This window comes from Artemia sp. Qi Xiang Cuo, chromosome 7 (genome assembly GCF_049724085.1).
Source record: "Artemia sp. Qi Xiang Cuo chromosome 7, ASM4972408v1, whole genome shotgun sequence".
NCBI lineage: Eukaryota > Metazoa > Arthropoda > Branchiopoda > Anostraca > Artemiidae > Artemia > Artemia sp. Qi Xiang Cuo.
Window position 1 is genome coordinate 47,758,221 of NC_142800.1, and position 24,575 is coordinate 47,782,795.

Below are 24,575 nucleotides of genomic sequence, written 5' to 3' on the forward strand. Positions count from 1 at the left end.
AGTATTCATTAGGCTCATAAACATCTCTCATTGGCCTAGAAATAACCTGACGTCACTTCGTTCCAGAATAGCACCCCTCCCTCTACTTGTTAATTCTGTTTGTCTTAGCCATATATGGATAGCACTATTTTTATTTTCTGTGTAAGGGTATTTTTTTCTTCCACTACCTCTTAGCCATTTTCTTGGTGGGAATGTTTCCCTACTAATGTCAGTGTTCCTGTATGATAATTCGGACATTTCTTCAATTGTTTGTGGGTTTTTCTCTTTTAAGTACACCCTCATATTCGGATAGGTATCTTCTAAAAATTGTTCCATCGCTGTTTTATCTACTATTTCCGTTATCTTTTTTTATTTCTTCCGGGTCTTCTAACATTCTATAATTTTTTTTTATCCTAGCCATTTTTAAAACATATCTTTTAGTTTATTGAAAGATATGAAAAAAAATCTTTCAATTTATTAAAAGATTCAATTGCATATCCTTGTAAGTTTCGTTGTCTCGTTTTCTTTCGCTTCTAAACCGTCTTTGAAAGTGCTCGGAGAAGATCTGAAACTTTTCAAAACTGGCTTGTTTTACCCTTTCAAAATCTTCAGTGCATTGGTAATGCTTTATATGCAATTTGTGCTTTGTAGTTAAGGAGGAACTGTATTGTTGTCATCCTATTTTCTCTCGGCGATCCACTTAATTTCGCGGTTTTTTCAAAGTTTTAGAGGTACAAATATACATCTTCATTCGCTTTCATTGATTGAAAGTTTACTGCATGCATTAAATTTACTACAAAAAAAAATTTTTAAACACGAAAAACGGGTTTTAATTTTCTAACAAGCAGTGAACTACAAAACAATTAATTATGCACAAAAGCTCCGAATATTTCGGCCCCAATTCAGCTAAATTCAAATTTCAGCTAAATTCAAAAATAATAAAATTGAATTGGTCTTTTGCCACCCGTAGGCTAGACGTAAATAATTTCTTAGACCACACTGCTTTTCCATTAAAAACAAAAAAAAATTTTTAAACACGAAAAACAGGTTTTAATTTTCTAACAAGCAGTTAACTACAAAACAATTAATTATGCAAAAAAGCTCCGAATTTTTCGGCCCCAAATCCGGTAGCCTTTATAAACATAAAAAATAAAAATTAATAAAAGAAAAAAAAAACAACAAATTAAATTACATTACAATAAAACATACAAAATACAAAAAGATAACAAAAATAAAAACAGAAAGAAAAATGAAAAAAAAAATTGAAAAAAATAAAAAATTAAATAAAAAATTCAAAGCACTGAATGTCTTTCAACTGGCCTCCTCTCAGTATATAAATGGAAATATATTAAATAAACACTTCCATGTACTAAATGTCTATATTGATTCTACTCGCCTCCTCCCAGTATATAAATTGAAATCTATCAAAAATGAAGAATATATTTATACTTAGACCAAAACAATAAAAGGTCAACTAACCCCCGGTCCATAACCCTTAATTAAATTTCACAAGTTCATCAACCATTTTATGAATTATAAATTGCATGGATTCGTTTTGTTGCAAGCTTAGCTGCAGTTCGTTTACTTTTCTCATCATTTAACCCATTCTGACCTTTGTTCGCAAGGTCATCTTTCGTTTCAGAAATATTATTAAAATCAGTATTGGTTGAATATCTTGCCTGCATTTTAATTAAACTATTATAAATTGAATTGATCCCACAGTCCCCTTCATCTCTATTGATACTAGTACCCCCATATATTATCTTTTTTATTTCTATAATTTCCCTGAAGCTTTGTAAAAGTCCTACAGACGTATCTACTATTTTTGTTTGATCAAATAAAATACTGTGATGAGGAAAATTATAAAGATGTTCTGCAACCGCTGACTCACACGTTTCTGGTGTTTTGTTTTGTTTTAGAGCGTAATCTATTGCATTCTTGTGTTGTTCTAGCCTATTTTCTAAAGTTTGTTGCGTTCTACCCACATAAAATTTTCCACACGAACATGGAATTTTGTATACTCCCTTTTGCAAATTTCTCGGTATCTTGTCTTTCCCTTTATTTAAAAACGAGCTTATATTATGTCCTGATTTAAATGCTGTATTTTTATTATGTTTTTTTAATTCTCTTATTAATTTTTGTTATAAAATTGGTACAAAAGGCAAAGTTATGTAATTTGTTTCTTGATTTGACCCATCTTCTTCTAATATTTTTGGCTCCGTCAACTTTTTTTCCTCTTTTCAATTATTTGAGAAATCATTTTTTCCGGATAGCCATTACCTATTAGAATATCCTTAATAAAAATTAGTTCATTTCTTATGTATCCTGGTGATGCTAATTTTAATACCCTATCCACTAAATAAATAACCACACCCTTTTTTACTTGGATCGGGTGATTTGATGTGAAAGACAAATAACGGTTGTTACTAGTCGGTTTACTTTAAATTGAAAATTCTATTTCATTATTATTTCTATTTATCAAAATATCTAGAAACGGTAACTTATTCTCTGTTTCCTTTTCAATTGTAAAAATTAACTCTCCTCCCAAATTATTTAAATGTTCCAAGAAACCTTCAATTTCTGATTCCCCGTAATTCCATATAACTAAAATATCATCCATATATCTGCCCCAAAATTTAGGTTTTAAAAAATATGTTTCTATAGCTAAATTTTCAACATACTCTACATAAATATTTGCTAACAACGGACTTAAAGGCCCTCCCATTGCTAAACCCCTAATTCGATGGTAAAAATTATCTCTAAACTTGAAATAGTTAGTATATCTGCTAGTTATTTTGACTAAATTTAATATAGTTTCCAGTTCAATTCCCGAAGGTAATTCTTCTATCTCATTTTTTCGTTCCTCAAGTTTTTTGGATAAAATACTAAACGATTTATCAAAAGGACTATACGTATACATGGATTTTATATCGAAACTGAACAATTTAGATTCTTCTGATATTTCTACACTTATAAGTTTGTCTTTTAAAAATTTTGAGTTTTTTATATACGAATTTTGGAGATATAATAATGGTTTAAGTGTCATTGCTGCCAAGTTCTCGATTTTTACAGTTGGTGAATTTGTTGTTGAAACAATAGGTCTTAAGGGGATGCCTGTTTTATGTATTTTTGGCAAACCATATATTCTAGGGCTAACTGATCCCCTTGGAAAGAACTTGTGATACATCTGGGGTGTGATACTTCCATTTGTTTTAAGATCCTCTAAATCTTTTCTTAATCTTTTAGCATACAAATTAGTTGGGTCCGAGTTAAGTTTTATATATGTTGAAGTATCACTTAGAATTGTTTCTATTTTACTGTCATAATCATCTTTTTCTAGTATTACTACTGTATTGCTCTTATCCGCTTTCGTTATTATTAGAGAAACATCTTTTTTTTAAATCTTTTAAAATTTTAATATCTTTGTTCTTAACTTTTTCTTGATAACTACCAAAATCTGTTAAAATATTCACTACCCTTAGTCTTAATTAATCTACATTATTTATATCTTTTGGAAACTTATGGATCACTGTTTCAATCTTTGAAATAATTTCCTCTATCGGTACATTTTTAGGATGTATTCCAAATTTTATACCTCTTTCAAGGATTTCCTTTTGTTCTTTGGTTAACTCCTTTTTGCTTAAATTAATCACCCCAGGGCCTGGGAAATAATTAGGATTATACATTGATAGTTTTTGTTTGTCTTTTTCCCTTTTTAACTGCAAAATTTTTTGGTTTAGTCTTTCCTTAGATAATCTTAGAATATGTTGAAAAGAATTTTTAAAGATTGATATAATTTGTTGGAAATCATTTGTATTAAGGAAATTACCAAGGCTATATTTTAAACAATCTATTTCTTTTACAACTTGTGATCGCTGGAAACGTTTATCTTTCAGCACATGGTTTAGGTTTAGTAAATTTACCTTTCTCGTGTGCTTTTCTTCATTATATGTATTTAAATGATAATTAAAACGAAACGATTTTGGAATTAGTTTATTTACATTGCACTTTTCTAAAAACTTTTGTTGTGTAATTATATTGGCATGTTTTTTTTCTAAATTAAAAAATAATAAAATTGAATTTGTCTTTTGCCACCAGTAGGCTAGACGTAAATAATTTCTTAGACCACACTGCTTTTCCATTAAAAACAAAAAAAAAATTTTAAACAAGAAAAACGGTTTTTAATTTTCTAACAAGCAGTTAAATAAAAAAAATTTAATTATGAACAAAAGCTCCGAATTTTTCGGCCCCACAGCCGGGAGCCTTTCTCAACGTAAAAAAAAAATAAATAAATAAAGAAAAAAAAAAAACAACTTAAATTACATTACAATAAAACATAATAAAAAAATAAATAGAAAAAACAGAAAAACCGAAAGAAAAATAGAAATAAATAACACCCAAACACACAAATTAATTAAACACTTCCATGCACTGAATGTATTTCAACTGGCCTCCTCTCATTATATAACTGTATATATATTAAATAAACACTTCCATGTACTGAATGTATATATTGATTATACTCGCCTCCTCCCAGTATATAAATTGAAATCTATCAAAAATGAAGAATATAATTATACTTAGACCAAAAAAATAAAAGGTCAACTAACCCCCCTGTCCATAACCCTTAATTAAATTTAAAAAGATCGTCAACCAGTTTATGAATTATAAATTGAATTGAGTCGATTGGTTGCAATATTAGCTGCTGTTAGGTTCCTATTCTCATAATTTAACACAATCTGACCTTTGTTCGCAAGGTCATCTTTCGTTTCAGAAATATTATTAAAATCAGTATTGGTTGAATATCTTGCCTGCATTTTAATTAAACTATTATAAATTGAATTGATCCCACATTCCCCTTCATCTCTATTGATACTAGTACCCCCATATATTATCTTTTTTATTTATATAATTTCCCTGAAGCTTTGTAAAAGTCCTACAGACGTATATACTATTTTTGTTTGATAAAATAAAATACTGTGATGAGGAAAATTATAAAGATGTTCTGAAACCGCTGACTCATACGTTTCTGGTGTTTTGTTTTGTTTTAGAGCGTAATCTATTGCATTCTTGTGTTGTTCTAGCCTATTTTCTAAAGTTTGTTGCGTTCTACCCACATAAGATTTTCCACAAGAACATGGAATTTTGTATACTCCCTTTTGCAAATTTCTCGGTATCTTTTCTTTCCCTTTATTTAAATAAAGATCGTCCACAGTAATTTATAAATTTACTGTGGACGATCCTTGAGGCTCTTGGGAATTTCTCCCTGCAATCATTTCCATAATATATTTTCTTTCCTCTCTATCTGCCTCATCCATTTTTTCTTTGGCTACTCTATCTCTTTCTCTTTCTTCTCAATCTTCTTCCTCCTTTCGTGCTCTTGCTACGAGGGTGGCTCAACCTCCTTTGTCTTATAAGCTAATTAGTCGCGTGATATATTGATTCATAAATTTTATTTCTTATTATTGTCTAATTAGGAATAGCCCCTTTAGATATTCGTAATATTTTTAATTAATTTCCAATTTATTTTCTTTATGTGTAATCACAATAGGTTGCTCTGTAGCCTAAATTAAATAGTCTCTTCCAAAACCCGGAATTCTTTTACCATCAGTTTTACCGATAGGACCTTTGTTGCTGCCACCAGTTTTTGGGTGGTAAGGTACAGGTGTCACCACTTATTGGTGCAAAAATGGTGCTACACCAGTAATGGAGGGGAAAACCCCACTGGTGCCAAATATTACAATAGGACGCCCTCGCTTACCACAAAGGTTCTGTAAATATAGGGTATGTTAACACCCAATCTACAATTTACCCGGTTCCAGGGTAGGATAACGTGATCAAACTCTAAGGCCAAGGGTGCACTCAAACTGGGTCACCATTAAAATCTCTAGCTATCTCCTTGGAAGGTAGACGAACCCCCTCCCCTGTCGATATGATAATGACGATATTTCTCACAACTTTTTATCTACTCTGTCTGGGCTCCTGGCAAAATAGTCTACACAACTGTAGAAAATAGCTTACTTGTAATCGTCCAAAAGAAGTTCACAAAAAAACACACATATAAAACCTGAAAAACAGACTTCCGAATCGGGGTCTCAATGTAGACTAAATGCTGAAACATTGGTTCTGTACAACAAACTGTGCATAGGGATGGACCTTAGCTTGGCCATGGCCAATCTTTTAGATCAACATTCAAATCCCTTCTGCTTTTGCGTAATTTTATCTTTTTAATAGCCCAGACCCGGAAGACCAAAATAGAATTTAAGTTCAAAGCTTTCTTATGGCGAAAGAATCAAGCTTTGCAACGAGAGTTCAACCTAGGATTTAAAATTATCTTATAGGCAAATATAATTACAGAAAAGAAAATAAGTCATTTATCTGATAATAAAAGAGACAAGGTTTGGAACCCCAACAATGCAGATATGGACCCCTCTTGTCCCCAAAATAAAAATGCTGGAGATATGCCCCTGTCAGCATCATCTCCTTCTTTTCGGCCTTGGTTAATCTATATTTAGGACTCAAAACTCGTATAGATGACATAACATTTTCACCCTGCATGAAATTTACAAAATGATTTGACTAAAAAAAATTTATTCACTGATTTGGGCTCAAATACTTTGACAAGCAAATCTACTCACATTGTTTTTAAGGGAATTTCTTTTCTTATACCACCATTTCTTTTCAAACAAATTTCTTTTCAAACAACCTCATGTATCAACTACTCTTTCTTTTACCCTGAAAGAGGTAACACCAAGGAAAAATAGTTCTCTTATTCGCTGTCTATCAATTTGGAAATGCTTGTTTTAACCAATATTTTTTGTGTTTGAAAGTCTTAAGCAAGGCTGGACTGAATCTAGCAACTAAATTAGGCAAAGACAAAAGAAATATTGGAAATTGGTAACTTAATACGCCCTAAACCAAAACGTGAATAACATAAAAAAGAAGATAATAATGACCACAGTTGAGATGAAAAGTCTTCGATAAGAAACGAGACGTAAATGGTGGATGTTTATCATATAATGCGGGGAGTATACAGTTATTTGAAAATCATACACTTACTTTCATGGATATCTGTTTCATAAAACTGTTAGAACTAAGAAAGGCTTGAAATTGGCCAATGGTGAGGTTTGGCAAGGTAATTATGAAGACAAACTCATTCTTGAATCACCTTCCAGTGTATGAGGTAATGGTGATAAATAATTTTGTTTGACTTCAAACACTAATAATTCCCATTCAGCCTCAAGAAGCTTAGGGGTTAGTCCACCTAGATCGATCAGCCAAAGAGCTGATAACCAACGTATCTTGTCTCGTGTTTTCATCAAACAATACCCTTAATAGCATCAATCTAAATAGAGTCTAAAGCTGCGTCTTTATTATAGCTTTTTCAGCCGTTTTTTAAGTTTTTTTGGTAGCTCTTGTCGCTTTTGATTCTTTTAAAGCCTAAATGTGCAAATATGAATCATTTGTAGTTACAATTATGATGAAAAATTGAATTTAACCCACTTTTGTCCCTACTCATCCAACATATGACACAAATTACTTTTTCCCGTGTTTCTCTGGCACCAAGACGAATAAGGGAACTACAATGTCCTTTTCTATCTTTTCCATCCCTGTGCTTCATCAACAAGGAAGATAATTACTTCTGTTATTTTTACGTGTCAACGGTCTATAAAAGAGTCTCACTGACAAATATTTTCTAGAGATGATCTATACGTTTTTGCAGGCCTACGGATAGCACCTAAGATGTTGTAAGCCTAAAGATAATTACTTGAAAAGGCCTAAATTACTTGAATGAAATTGAAATGGTGAAAACTTGGGCCTAAAATTAAAGAAGACCAAATTACTCTTAACAAAATTGAAAAAACGAAACTACTCCAAGAAAGAATAAAAAAAACAAATTATGAACTACAAAAATCCAAAAAATATGAATTTTCTCGATGAAAATTAATCATTAATTAAATTTATGACAAAATCCAAAACAAACAAAATAATCTCAAAGAAAATTGAAAATTCATGAAAATTTATAACAAAAAATAAAATCTGAAAATCTAACCGACAAAAATTTTAAATGATATAAAATTATCCATCTAAAAATAATAAATATCAAGACTGCGACATTGAACTGAATTTTAAGACTTGATTTTGGACTGAGACTGAAATGTATGATTTCAAAAAAAAAATGAAAGTTTACATTTTTCTCGACGAAAATTGTCAAATTGTAAAATTTACAATAAGAAAAAAAATCTGTGAATTTCTTCCATAAAACTGGAAATCTATGGAATCTAAATAAAAATCGAAAAAAAAAACAGAATAAGTTCGACAATAATCAAAAATGTTTGAAATATTGTAAGTTTTAAAATTTGACAATTTTCGTCGATCAAAAATGTATATTTTCAATTTTTTTGAAATAATACATTTTAATATCAGTCCAAAATCAAGTCTTAAAATTCAGTTCAATGTCGCAATCTTAAAATTTATTGTTTTTAGATGGATAATTCTATATCATTTTAAATTTTTGTCGGTTAAATTTTCAGATTTTTATTTTTTGTCATAAATTCTTATGAATTCTCAATTTTCTTTTAGATTATTTTGTTTGTTTTAGATTTTGTCATAAATTTAATAGATGATTAATTTTTATCGAGGAAATTCATATTTTTTTATTTTTGTAGTTCATAATTTGTTGGTTTTTTTTTACTTTTTCTTGGAGCACTTTCGTTTTTTCAATTTTGTTAAGAGTAATGTGGTCTTCTTTAATTTTAGGCCCAAGTTTTCACCATTTCAATTTCATTCAAATAATTTAGTCCTTTTTGAGTAATTATCTTTAGGCTTTTCATTTGTAATTGGCAAACATTTGTTTGTGCAACTGAAGTTTATTTTTTTTTTCTATCCTCCAAAATGAGAGAAGCACAATTTTGATGTCAAAAGCCAAAAATTCAAACCAGTTCTGCATTTTAGAAAAAAAACTTAACACAAAGTCGTAAAAAAACAACCTCCTAAGTTCTTGCAGCCAAAATGAAATAAAAAAAGGAGATTTGACCGATTGGCCGAGCGTATTTTATTTATTAAGGTATTTTACAAGGACCCTTCGACTGAAAATTGCACACGACACATTTTTAATTACCATACAATGGCCAGGGCCAATGCAACATCATAAGTGCTATTCGTAGGCCTACAAGAACGTATAGATCATCTCTAGAAATGCATCGTCAATGAGGCTCTTTTATCGACCGTTGATACGTAAAAATAATCAAAGTAATTATCTTCCTTGTTGATGAAGCACAGGGATGGAAAAGATAGAAAAGGACGTCGTAGTCTCCTCGTTCGTCTTGGTGCCAGAGAAACACGGGAAAAAGTAATTTGTGTCATATGTTGGATGAGTAGGGACAAAAGGGGGTTAGATTCAATTTTTCATCATAATTGTAACTTCAAATGATTCATATTTGCACATTGAGGCTTGAAAGGCATCAAAAGCGACAAGAGCTACCAGAAAAACTTAAAAAACGGCTGAAAAAGCCATAATAAAGACGCAGCTTTAGACTCTATTTAGATTGATGCTATTAAGGGTATTGTTTGATGAAAACACGAAACAAGATACGTTGGTTTTTAGCTCTTCGGCCGATCGATTTAGGTGGACTAACCCCTAAGCTTCTTGAAACTGAATGGCCATTATTGGTGTTTGAAGTCAAACAAAATTATTTATCACCATTACCTGATACACTGGAAGGTGATTCCAGAATGAGTTTGTCTTCATAATTACGTTGCCAGACCTCACCATTGGCAAATTTCAATCCTTTTTTAGTTCTAACAGTTATATGAAACAGATATTCAGGAAAGTAAGTGTATGATTTTCAAATAACTGTATACTTTCCTTATTATATGATAAACCTCCACCATTTACGTCTCGTTTCTGATCAGAAGACTTTTCATTTAAGACTCAACTGTGGTCACTATTTTCTTCTTTTTTATGTTATACACGTTGTGGTTTAGGGCGTATTAAGTTGCCGATTTCCAATATTTCTTTTGTCTTTGCTTAATTTAGTTGCTACATTCAGTCGAACCTTGCTTAAGACTTTCAAACGCAAAAAACAATGGTTAAAACAAGCAGTTCCAAATTAATATACAGCGAATAAGAGAATTATTTTTCCTTGGTGTTACCTCTTTCAGGTACAAGAAAGAGTAGTTGACACATGAAGTTGTTTGAAAAGAAATTTGTTTGAAAAGAAATGGTGGTATAAGAAGAGAAATTTCCTTAAAAACAATGTGAGTAGATTGCTTGTCAAAGTATTTGAGCCCAAATCAGTGAATAAATTTTTTTTAATCAAATAATTTTGTAAATTTCTTGCAGGGTGAAAATTTTATGTCATCTATACGAGTTTTGAGTCCTAAATATAGATTAACCAAGGCCGAAAAGAAGGAGATGATGCCGACAGGGGCGTATCTCCAGCATTTTTATTTTGGGGACAAGAGGGGTCCATATCCGGATGGTTTGGGTTCCACCCCTTGTTTCTTTTCTTTTCAGATAAATGACTTATTTTCTTTTCTGTAATTATATTTGCCTATAAGATAATTTTCAACCCTAAGTTGAACTCTCGTTGCTAAGCTATATTCTTTTGCAATAAGTAAGCTTTGAACTTAAATTATATTTTGTCTTCCGGGTCTGGGCCATTGAAAGATAAAATTACGCAAAAACGGAAGGGATTTGAATAAAAATTATTTTTATTCAAATCCCTTTGTTGATTTAAAGGATTGGCCAGGGACAAGTGAAGCTCCATCCCTATGCAAAGTTTGTTGTACAGAACCAATGTTTTAGTAGTTAGTCTGCATTGAAACCCCGTTTCGGGAGTCTGTTTTTTCAGGTTTCATATATATGTTTTTGTGAACTTCTTTTGGACGATTACAACTAAGCTATTTTCTACAGCTGTGTAGACTATTTTTCCAGGAACCCAGGCAGGGTAGGAAAAAAGTTGCGAGAAATACCGTCATTATCATATCTACAGGGAGGGGGGAGGGTTCGTCTACCTTCATAGGAGATAGTTAGAAATTTTAATAATGACCCGGGTTGAGTGCACCCTTGGCCTTAGAGTTTGATCACGTTATCATACCCTGGGACCGGTTATATTGTAAATTGGGTGTTAGCATACCCTATATTTACAGAACCGTGGTGGCAAGCACGGGCATCCTATTATATTATTTGTTGCCAGAGGGGCTTTCCCCTCCAGTAAGTGTTGTAGGACCATCTTTGCACCAATAAGTGGTGACACCCGTAACTTGCCACCCGAAAACTGGTGACAGCAACAAAGCTCCTATCGGTAAAACTGATAGCAAAGAATTCCCTGTTTTGGAAGAGACTAATTAATTTAGCCTACAAAGTAGCCTATTGTGACTAGATATAAAGAAAATAAATTGGAAATTAATTAAAAACATTACGATTATCTAAATGGGCTATGCCTACTTACTTGTGATACAAAGGAGGCTGAGCCACCCTTGTAGCTAGAGCACAAAAGGAGGAAGAAGATAGAGAAGAAAGAGAAAGAGATAGAGTAGCCAATGAAAAAAGGGATGAGGCAGATAAAGAGGAAGGAAAATATTTTATGGAAATGATTGCAGGGAGAAATTCCCAAGAGCCTCAAGGATCGTCTACAGTAAATTTAATGCATGCAGTAAACTTTCAACCAATGAAAGAGAATGAAGATGTACATTCGTACCTCTAAAACTTTGAAAAAACCTTGAAATTTAGTAGATCACCGAGAGATAATTGGGTGACAACAATACGGCCCCTCCTTAACTACAAAGCACAAATTGCACCACCTGGAAACATGTTTAGACATGATTCCTTATAAAATGATCGTCTAAACACCTATAGGTGGGAGATACCTGGGAATTTCACCTAGAAACAGAGCTCTCACAAAAAAACACAGAAATTTATCGCTTGACGTCAGAAGGTATGACTTTAAAATCCTAAGCTAATTTCCCTATGGCTACCGTGATATCAGAGGGCATGTTGCAGAAATATACAGGGGTGTATCGCGTGACATAAAAGGGTATGTTGCAGAAATGCTATGGAAAAAGGGAGGTCATGTTGTAGTAACTGGAGAGGGTATGTTTCTGAAATTAGTAAAGCCCCGCTACTATTGAACGGCAATAGGAGTAATTAGTAGTAGTAATTGTAGCTGTAGTAGATAGGATCTACTAATAGTAATAAAATTAGCAGTCTTAGCCGTGATAGTCTGCTGTATAAAACTTAGGATCAGATATATTTTGGAAGGGCTTCAAAATGAGGCAACGTAGGGAACTAGTTGCCCTTCAGTCAAATTTAAGTCTTAAAAAGGACGCTAGAACTTTCAATATACAATAGTATAGATCCCCTCCAAAGTTTCTTTGATAACTCTTGCGCTACGAAGTAACCTTAGGAAAAAAAGAATAATTATTCATGAAATTTTATCACCCTTTGCTTAGGCAATGGACGATAATTTTCTGTAAAATACAGATTCTGTCAAGCATCAATTTCAGAAATCACACGGAAAAAACATTGAAGTGTCAAAACGTTCCAACAAAAAGATAAAAAATACAGAAAAATGTGAAAGAAAAAAATTGTAAAACGGTGAAGGCTTAGGGACGAAAATCTTGAAAAATATGTTGAAGAGGACAAAAAGGGAGGCATGTTGTAGTAACTGGAGAGGGTATGTTTCAGAAAGTAGTAAAGCCCCACTACTATTGAACGAGAATAGGAGTAATGAACTTACGGAAATAAAAAATTTTAATGTATTTAATGTTTTTAAAAAAAATATATAAATATTTTTTTTAATTTGCTATACAAAATTGAAATGACTGAATTTAACCACTAAAAATTCTAATTATTTTTCTCCTTAAAATGAAGAAAATTGGACACATTAACTATTCACCTAATGAGTGTTTTTACAATATTTTTGACATAGAATTATTTAAACTAAATTAGAAAGTTCAATCACTCTGGTTTATTCTAAATTATCCTATTCTAAAGCTATTTTCTCTTAAAAACGTTCATTTTTTTGGAATTCCTAGTCAAATTTTTTCGATTTTGTTGTGCCATAGTCCTGAGGAAGGAAACTCCCTACTAAGGGGATTTCCTGGGTGGTTTTCTTTTCAAACAATTATTTATCGAGGCTTTTAATTCATTTTGGGATAAATGTGATTAAAAAATATATTTTTATAGTAGGTATCCATTTTTCCAGGTGTTTACAATGGCAGGTTTTTGGAATATTTTACCCTGATATGATGCTCGACACAATCTGTATTTTAAAGAAAATCATCGTCCATTGCCTAAGCAAAGGGTGATAAAATTTCATGAATAATTATTCTTTTTTCCTAAGGTCACTTCGTAGCGCAAGAGTTATCATAGAAACATTGGAGGGGGCCTATACTACTGTATATCGAAAGTTCTAGCGTCCTGTTTAAGACTTAAATTTGAATGAAGGGCAGCTAGTTCCCTACGTTGCCTCATTTAGAAGCCCTTACAAAATTTGATCATAAGTTTTATACAGCCGACTATCACAGCTAAGACTGCTAATTTTATTACTATTGGTAGATACTATCTACTACAACTACAACTACTACTACTACCAATTACTCCTATTGTCGTTCAATAGTAGTGGGGCTTTACTACTTTCGGAAATATACCACGAGACACGAGACACACCCCTTTATATTTCTGCAACATGCCCTCTGATATCACGGTAGGCATAGGGAAATTAGCGTAGGATTTTAAAGTCATGCCCTCTGATCAGATATATTTTGGAAGGGCTTCAAAATGAGGCAACGTAGGGAACTAGTTGCCCTTCAGTCAAATTTAAGTCTTAAAAAGGACGCTAGAACTTTCAATATACAATAGTATAGATCCCCTCCAAAGTTTCTTTGATAACTCTTGCGCTACGAAGTAACCTTAGGAAAAAAAGAATAATTATTCATGAAATTTTATCACCCTTTGCTTAGGCAATGGACGATAATTTTCTGTAAAATACAGATTCTGTCAAGCATCAATTTCAGAAATCACACGGAAAAAACATTGAAGTGTCAAAACGTTCCAACAAAAAGATAAAAAATACAGAAAAATGTGAAAAAAAAAAATTGTAAAACGGTGAAGGCTTAGGGACGAAAATCTTGAAAAATATGTTGAAGAGGACAAAAAGGGAGGCATGTTGTAGTAACTGGAGAGGGTATGTTTCAGAAAGTAGTAAAGCCCCACTACTATTGAACGAGAATAGGAGTAATGAACTTACGGAAATAAAAAATTTTAATGTATTTAATGTTTTTAAAAAAAATATATAAATATTTTTTTTAATTTGCTATACAAAATTGAAATGACTGAATTTAACCACTAAAAATTCTAATTATTTTTCTCCTTAAAATGAAGAAAATTGGACACATTAACTATTCACCTAATGAGTGTTTTTACAATATTTTTGACATAGAATTATTTAAACTAAATTAGAAAGTTCAATCACTCTGGTTTATTCTAAATTATCCTATTCTAAAGCTATTTTCTCTTAAAAACGTTCATTTTTTTGGAATTCCTAGTCAAATTTTTTCGATTTTGTTGTGCCATAGTCCTGAGGAAGGAAACTCCCTACTAAGGGGATTTCCTGGGTGGTTTTCTTTTCAAACAATTATTTATCGAGGCTTTTAATTCATTTTGGGATAAATGTGATTAAAAAATATATTTTTATAGTAGGTATCCATTTTTCCAGGTGTTTACAATGGCAGGTTTTTGGAATATTTTACCCTGATATGATGCTCGACACAATCTGTATTTTAAAGAAAATCATCGTCCATTGCCTAAGCAAAGGGTGATAAAATTTCATGAATAATTATTCTTTTTTCCTAAGGTCACTTCGTAGCGCAAGAGTTATCATAGAAACATTGGAGGGGGCCTATACTACTGTATATCGAAAGTTCTAGCGTCCTGTTTAAGACTTAAATTTGAATGAAGGGCAGCTAGTTCCCTACGTTGCCTCATTTAGAAGCCCTTACAAAATTTGATCATAAGTTTTATACAGCCGACTATCACAGCTAAGACTGCTAATTTTATTACTATTGGTAGATACTATCTACTACAACTACAACTACTACTACTACCAATTACTCCTATTGTCGTTCAATAGTAGTGGGGCTTTACTACTTTCGGAAATATACCACGAGTCACGAGACACACCCCTTTATATTTCTGCAACATGCCCTCTGATATCACGGTAGGCATAGGGAAATTAGCGTAGGATTTTAAAGTCATGCCCTCTGACGTCACAAGATACATTTCTGTGTATTTTTGTGAGAGCCCTGTTTCTAAGTGAAATTCCCAGGTACCCCCCCCCCCCGATAGGTGTTTAGACGATCATTTTATAAGGAATCATGTCTAAACATGTTTCCAGGTAGTAGAAGGCATTTTTATTGATCGAAAGTCAGTTTCTGTCTGGAAGTACCACAGTCAAATCTGAAATGGATGCTCATACATTTTTGAATATTGAAAAGGTTGATGAAACAGGACCTAGAGTGCCTAAGGTGGCGGTAGAAATTACAAGGGGATGCTGGCTAACCCTCGAATGGAACAAGATGTAAGCTGGATATGTTATACCATCAAGCAAATTCAAGACGGAAAAACAATTATGCTTTGTGGCGAAGGTGAATATAGTGCACACACAGAGACTACAAGATGGATTAAATGCGCTGGCGAAATATGTTGAAGAGGACAATTTATAGAAAACACTTAGTCTATATTTGTTAGTGAGTGTGTTAAAATGATAGATTTGAGAGCCAATAAATCTTACGTAATCTAGTAAAATTGGAAAAATGTTTAGTTTTAACTGATGACTTTCTGGAATTATCTCTTCAAAGAAAACTTCTCAAGAAGTGCTTAACGATATAATGGGAGCTGATTCCCCATTATTGGCCTTTTGTATGAAACTTTGTCGTCGTGGTCCCCAAGCTTTTACTCAGTTTATAGATATATTAGTTGAGACATAACAAAATGATATTGTGGTTTGCTCTTATCCAGTTCTTAGAGGACCACTTTGTGACCCAGGAGACATTTTTATTGATTCCGAGTCAGTTTCTTGTTGGAAGTGAGACAGTCAACATCGAAAAATGTTTTACACCAGTTTATTATTCCTGTATAATTTGGGCAGATGGTCATCCTGTGAGATTTGTACTTTTGCTGATGACTATAGTGAAAAGTGTAAATTATGCAGTCCATGTAAATTGCATAGAGCATTTACAGTGCAAGTTGAATATTGTAGTTCATGTCATGAAAAGATCTGTGACTCTCATAACAGAGAATTCTTATACTCCAACTGCCACTATGATGAATGTGATCAATGGGAAAATACTTACCCTGGCATGATCGCGAGAAACCCTAAGCGTGAGTTCAGTTTATTTTTAAGGGACTGGTATCGTCGTGGCTTTAAATTGTTTTGGGAAGAAGAACCTGGTCTACGCTTCAATTGATGGTATAATAAAAGAGTATGGTTTTTACGAAATCGCTGTGCAGATAGTAGCTACTTCGATTACAAACCTACAGACTTTTATTTGGCTGTTACAGAAATTGATTCTTCATATGTGAATTTTGTATGTGACATTGCTTCAAATAAGCAAATTGAAACAGGTGAATTTTATAATATGAATCAGAATAGTACTATTGATTTTACAAAGAGATTTACTAAAAATGAGGTTACACTGTATTGTAGAAAATTTGACCCTGAGCTTGCACGTCAGGATGAATACAAGTTGAATCGTGATGAGCTGTTACCACTTATCGTTAGAATGTATACTATCCAGGATCCTTAGAATGAATCCTGATGAGCTGTTACCACTTATCGTTAGAATGTTTAGAATGTATACAGTAGGCCAAGCGGATCAAAAAGTTCTATATTGCTTCTTGTTTGAACTGCAATTGCAGTTCATTGTTAATTGTGTTGAGGGACTGCAATTAACAATGATAAGGGTATTGTCAACATGTTGTATATGCTCCAGCAAATCTGAAGGTATGCAATAGAATTTATATTTGGACATGTAGGGGTCTATATTGAATACTCTGAGTATTTGATTCGTGTTCATGTAGCCAAGTCAAATAAAACACTGCCGGTCAGAGGTTAATTTCCCAGTAGGTTTCAAATTGATTTAGCGAAGTGAGATTAGTGCAATACTTTTCTTCAATGACTCGGCAAAGGTACACTCTAACCACACATCACCCGTCTAGACAAAACTCATATCTTGAGTACTCTTGAGTACCAGACAAATACAATAAGATAATTCCATTAGTTTTCGCAAAAGAAACTCATATCTTGAGTACTCTTGAGTACCAGACAAATACAATACAATAATTCCATGAGTTTTCGCAAAAATATCTTCACTTATACCATTTTCCAATAACTGAGAATTTCGATCTAAGGATTGCATTGTCAATTCATTTAGGGTTCTGTAGGATTTATCAAAGGATAAATTGTAGAGAGGACTTTCATTTACTTTAAACACAGGTGATGGAAGTCCAAACAGTTCAAATTTATGCGGGGAATCTGCCCAAGATCCAACAGCATTAACAATTTTTACAAAGGCCAATACCAATTTTGAAGGAATCTCGCCATTGATAAATGAAGAATTGGTATAGGTATGCATACCTGTAGCAATATGGCGTTGATTTGTGATTTATGAGGCAAGAGCAATTTGATTTTATTTCCAGCTGCTCTTAATTTTTCAATTGCCAAAACAACAGAACTCACAACTTGTTATTTTCGTACATGGAGCATTGCCGACGTGAGAGAGACTGTTACATCGCGTGCAGCACCCAGTACTTTTAGCATAATATAACTGGACGGTGCAAGTTGTAGCTTTATATCTATCTTTACATTGGGAGTCAGCCATTGAGCTATATTAAATTTCTCATGATTTGGCTTCCCAAATAAATATAAATCTTTAGTTGTCGCATCTCTAAGAATATTAGTGACGTCAATATCTGTTTATATTAATAACCCAGTGCTCGTCCTCTCAAATGCTTATAAGACATTGGAGTCATAAACATGAATTGTATATAACTTGCGTAATTTGAAAGATTTTTGATCGTGCTCGCCATTGTTCCAATTATGTAGACACTTATTTGTCGAAATAAATTGTGTAGTAAACAATTTTCGTAGGATAACTCCTCGGCTATACTTGGTTTTTCATTGCTAAATTTTTTAACAATGACATTTAAATTAATGAATGTCGAAGTAAAATCTATGAAGTAGTCTTCATTGATATCAATTTGAAAATGAACACTTTCAGAGAGCTTTCGTTGCGGGTAAAATTGTTCATAGTACATTTTCCAAACCCGAACAGAAAGATTTAGAGATGAGTGCCTAAAGGGTAAGAATCTTTGTGTGATAGATATCCTTTTTGGATCTTTTTATTTTCTTCTTTTTTGATGTTGTTCGCTTCCGGGTTGAGTTGAGACTGATGAGTGATGAGGTCTGTCACACCCCTTTTGAATCTTTTCCGCGTTGTTTCAATCGCTTGCCAAGGGATTGCATGCTCAACCTGATATTTTGCGAAACACTTTCATTAATATTCTTCCCAGAGCTCCAATAATATAGTGTAGAGAACGCAAAATCCGCTGAAACTGGTGCAATATATTTTTAGCCAAGTGTAGTACATAGTGAAACAGCTTAGCAAACCAATTGCCGAGACCGTAACTGGACATTGACGAAAGACCCCTGTAATAGTCTATTCCATGGCCCAACTTTAGTGGTCCAAGAGTAGCAACATAGCAATCAATATCAGGATATACAAACTGTTTTATTAGCCATTTCACTGAATGGTTAAAAAATGATATGTAATTACAGCCAAACTTTTGTTATTGCTAGAAGATCACCCAATTCACTTCTTAATGCTAACTGACAGAGCTCCAAATACGAAGTGCTAACAGGAATGTATTGAAGGTGCTTTATATTGTATTGGTGAATGTGGTCATTAGAGGTTTTCGTTCAAGAACACGTAAGAGGAGGCATCGGATGTCTTGATGATCTGTTGACAAAGGAAGCGTAAAGAAAATACAACTCTCCGAGGAGAAGGTTGGTGGATACTCTGTGAAAATGACACTATTAATGCCACTAGTACTTTCTGCACTTTAACCATTGATTATATTATGTTTAAAACCAAGCAATTCAATTAGATTATCGTTGAAAATAACCTTTTCATTGTCCATGGGTGAATTAATGTTGATTTACCCTCTTCCTTTGAATAGAAATTACTTTGAATATACACAATTTGTTCATAGTCCCAAACTCATTATATAATAATGTGACAGAGGGATATTCAAATGAATTGATCTTTTCAATTACATGTTGATCGTTAACGACTGGCCAATCGATTGGACTAATTTGTATATCATATGTACGGTCATTTCTTAGGATAGCACATGTATTTTTAAGAATACAATCTACAAGAGCAGCTTCATACCTTCCCTCAAATTTATTTGCTGGGAAGAGTTTTGTCCAAAAATCACTAGTTTTATTCAAATCGTGATAAAGAGGATCGGAAACACTGGACAGGAATTTTACATAAAAACCTTCAGACATTATGAAAGTTTTCAGCGGGTATCCATGAATCAAAATCAGAGTCGTACCCTAGCCAGAAAACAAGCAACTATCACTTACCCTTGCGATTATGAGTCTTTAATGCCTTTTCAATTGGATAGATTTCACTACTTCCAACTTTTTGTAATTCATAGTCAGAAAAACCGCCAAGAATCGCTTCATCTTTCATATCACGAAGCTGACATGTTATAGGTCTAGTGTCCAAGACTTTTGAAACTTTAAAAATTTCAGTGGACCACAAGTAATTTCCTTTTTCAAAAATATTTCTTGCACGATTGATTCTATTAGTATCACAAACATTAAATTTTTTATTTCCTGCCTTTTCATTAGAATATTGTTTAAGGAAAAGTTTATTCTCACTATGATGAACTTCAAGAGGGCCAACATTGAACAAGGATCGATGAGGACGTTGATTATAAATCATCATAATTGTATCTAAATCATGAATAATTCCAGCCGTATTTTTAAATTTAAAATACTTTAAAATTAAAAGTCAAATTGTTTATATTAAACCTTCGGCCAATGCTGCCCTTACAGGACTATGCCTATGATAGATTATTGTATTATATTACAATAAAACCTTTTTTACAAGTGGATTACCAAATTACCTTCCACGTTCTGTTTGATTTTTTTTATATGAATCGTGTTCAAAGATGGATTCAAGGGCTTTAGCAACTTCATTGCCTCTCTTTGAGTGCAATGAAACTGCTTATCCATAGCGACTAAAAAAACTTACCGCGAGTAAAATATACTTTTAGGGTTTATTATAACGTCTTTGAATCGCGTCTAGAGTCAAAAGATCTGCTTGTAATATGTGCAGAGGGGAAAAAACTTTAGTTTTTTGATAATAACGACCTCTAGTCCTATGATTTCAATTAAGAGTATAACTGGGTTTCTTCTGTAACAACTCTTTTGCTAACTTCTTTTTAATTCCGCTAACCTGAGCAAGTGTAGTGGGAGAGCTCAAACTTCCACCTTATCAATATTTTCATAAGTACCTTTCAAAACTTGATCCATTTTGACCGTAAACGAGGTGTGATCCCTCTGCTACCCTTTTGTGTACTACCGGCTAAGTCAATACTTCTTCGCTTTTTTCTAGCTACCGTTGTCATAAAATCGATGTTTCTACTAGCTGTCGTAGTATTTTCCAGAAAAGATGTAAAATCATCATCTTTTACCTTTAATGTGAATGGCGGACTATATTCTTTTAATTTCTTTAGAATTTGAACCTTCTGAAAACAGCGAAAGTTTGAAAACACCAAAAAAAGAAGATTTATTAACAAGTGTTGTAGACTTGTTGCCTCGATCCTATCGTGAACAAATTAAAATACTCTTGACCTATCTCGCTGAAAATGAACACATTGACGAGAAAAGAATGATGTTATAATCCAGGGCAAGTTACAATTTAATTGAGCTATTACCAGAACTGATAGCAAATCTTTAAAGAGTCAAATCCATTGATAGTCATTTGTATAATTTTATACATTCGCCAAATTTTCCCAAAAGTCTTAATAGCAATAATCAAATTCTAACGAAATTAAAAGAATATAGTCCGCCATTCACATTGAAGGTAGAAGATGATGATTTTACATCTTTCCTGGAAAATACTACTACAGCTAGTAGACACACCGATTTTGTGATAACGGTAGCTAGACAAAAGCGAAGAAGTATTGACTTACCCGGTAGTACACAAAAGGGTAGCAGAGGGTTCACACCACGTTTACATTCAAAATGGATCAAGTTTTGAAAGGTACTTATGAAAATATTGATCAGGTGGAAGTTTGAGTTCTCCCACTACACTTGCTCAGGTTACCTGAATTAAAAAGAAGTTAGCAAAAGAGTTGTTACAGAAGAAACCCAGTTATACTCTTAATTGAAATCATAGGACTAGAGGTCGTTATTATCGAAAAACTAAAGTTTTTTCCCCTCTGCATATATTACAGGCAGATCTTTTGACTCTAGACGCGATTAAAAGACGTCATAATAAACCCTAAAAGTATATTTTACTCGCGGTAAGTGTTTTTAGTCGGTATGCATATGCAATTTCATTGCACTCAAAGAGAGGCAATGAAGTTGCTAAAGCCCTTGAATCCATCTTTGAACACGATTCATATAAAAAAATCAAACAGACCGTGGAAGGTAATTAGGTAATCCACTTGTAAAAAAGATTTTGTTGTAATAAAATACAATAATCTATGAAATCTATCCAATTGAAAAGGCATTAAAGACTCGTAATCGCAAAGGTAAGTGATAGTTGCTTGTTTGCTGGCTAGGATACGACTCTGATATATATATATATATATATATATATATATATATATATATATATATATATATATATATATATATATATATATATATATATATATGTATATAATGACAGTGAAAAAAGCATAAAAATATACATTTACAATAGAGACAACTTAAAAGGTAAACACTTGAATATATTTACAACGAACATTAAATAAGCACTATATCTTTGTAGGGGTGATGCCTCACAGCGGCCAGCGGACGGTATCCACGGCTGGCACCCACAGGGGCCAGAAACCAGCACCCATAGTGACCGGAAGGCCGCCGTGGAGGACTATCAATAAATAAATAAACACTTAAAACTAAACACTTGAAAATTATCACTTTGCGCAACGAAAAAAAAATCATAAATAGACAAACACTGGGGAAAATGACTAGAAATAAAGGGTAGTACTGAGCTAGTGACGGAAAAAACAACCCCCCTCCGCAGACGGTCCCCCTCCCAAAACTAAAGGGCTTTCTCTATGCCAAGTTGCTTTCTATAATTTACGCATTCCACTCGATCGTAAGTAAGGTAGTGGCCGTGTGGTAGTCCCTTTACACCACCCTCGACTACATTTACTTTGTCCAATATGGTGGACATGGTATTCTTCTCGACTCGAATTTTATAGCTTCTTTATTTTTAGAGTGCGAATGGTAATGGTACTAGCTCTTGGAACTAAATTATTTTCTACCTTTGAACACTCATGGTAAAGCTTTCTTTTTAAATAGTGCGAAGGCAACCCTTTGCAGACTGTTTGGTAGTCTCATTGAGCGTTTCCACGCAGTACATCTTCGGACCGGGAAATACACTATGGGAAAGCAAGTCGTTCCCCGTTTCGGATTTTAATTTAAGCAATTTATTTGGGGCCTGGCGTTTCACTAGCTCTGGATAGAGGGACTCATCTGAATTTTGAATAATCCATCCGAGAGATAATGCACTCTCCCTTTTCCAAATCATGTAACAGAATATCTGTTTTAATTTCCAACAGGAGTGAATCGGTGTCTCTAAACTACACCTTAACTTACCCCATCCCCGGCCATTTGCGCTTACACATATTGTAATAAAACTCCAATATGAGTTTTTTTCGAAATTTCTAAAACGGCAGTGCCAGTGGCAATGTTTTTACTTAACACTACATTTCTTTTTTCTTAGTAAAAAGACCACATTGGAGTCTATGATTGTGAATGATATGAAGTTTGGATCCACAATGATTCGAGCACATTCTTTTGGGTCGGTTACAACGTTACAACGATTCCTGTTATGCACACTTTCACGCATTTTACCAAAGGCCGAATTTAACATGAACTTAAAGATTTCTTTTTCAACCTTTGTTCTCGCTTGAGACCATTTATTGACAAAAGTTTCAACAAACGTCTTCATGTACGGTTTCTGGTCAAATTGGAGAGCACCTGTGAATCTTTGTGACATTGAAACCGTTGTCTAGCATCCGCCGCAAAAGAACGTGGTTTACATGAATATTCCGTTTCGGCTCAAGGTCAGCAATACGCTTTTGTTTTGAAGTATCAAATGCATACCATTATTCTCTACTAATGATAAATTGTAGGGACTAAAAGAGTCCCTAGGCGCTGGTTTATTTATGCAAGGGCAAACAAAGTCTTCTTTGTTCTACTTCTTCGCTTTTGTCTAGCTACCGTTGTCACAAAATCGGTGTTTCTACTAGCTGTAGTAGTATTTTCCAGGAAAGATGTAAAATCATCATCTTCTACCTTTAATGTGAATGGCGGACTATATTCTTTTAATTTCGTTAGAATTTGATTATTGCTATTAAGACTTTTGGGAAAATTTGGCGAATGTATAAAATTATACAAATGACTATCAATGGATTTGACTCTTTAAAGATTTGCTATCAGTTCTGGTAATAGCTCAATTAAATTGTAACTTGCGCTGGATTATAACTTCATTTTTTTCTCATCAATTTGTTCATTTTCAGCGAGATAAGTCAAGGGTATTTTACTTTGTTCTCGATAGGATTGAGGCAACAAGTCTACAACACTTGTTAATAAATCTTATTTTTTCGTTGTTTTCAAAATTTCACTATTCTCAGAAGGTTCAAATTCTAAAGAAATTAAAAGAATATAGTCCGCCATTCACATTAAAGGTAGAAGATGATGATTTTACATCTTTTCTGGAAAATACTACGACAGGTAGCAGAAACATCGATTTTATGACAACGGTAGCTAGAAAAAAGCGAAGAAGTATTGACTTAGCCGGTAGTACACAAAAGGGTAGCAGAGGGATCACACCACGTTTACGTTCAAAATGGATCAAGTTTTGAAAGGTACTTATGAAAATATTGATAAGGTGGAAGTTTGAGCTCTCCCACTACACTTGCTCAGGTTACCCGAATTAAAAAGAAGTTAGCAAAAGAGTTGTTACAGAAGAAACCCAGTTATACTCTTAATTGAAATCATAGGACTAGAGGTCGTTATTATCAAAAAACTAAAGTTTTTTCCCCTCTGCACATATTACAAGCAGATCTTTTGACTCTAGACGCGATTAAAAGACGTCATAATAAACCCTAAAAGTATATTTTACTCGCGGTAAGTTTTTTTAGTCGCTATGGATAAGCAGTTTCATTGCACTCAAAGAGAGGCAATGAAGTTGCTAAAGCCCTTGAATCCATCTTTGAACACGATTCATATAAAAAAAATCAAACAGAACGTGGAAGGTAATTTGGTAATCCACTT

At 33.2% G+C, this 24,575-nt stretch overlaps 1 protein-coding gene across 1 annotated transcript in view; it reads left to right on the forward strand.

Moving 5' to 3' along the window:
• LOC148950353 (uncharacterized) overlaps positions 1 to 24,575 on the forward strand; it is a 253,340-nt gene that overhangs the window by 134,373 nt on the left and 94,392 nt on the right. The window contains exon 7 of the mRNA XM_089091845.1: positions 23,933 to 24,098. Within this exon, the coding sequence (XP_088947971.1) occupies positions 23,933 to 24,098 (166 nt within the window). The remainder of the gene's footprint in view (positions 1 to 23,932; positions 24,099 to 24,575) is intronic.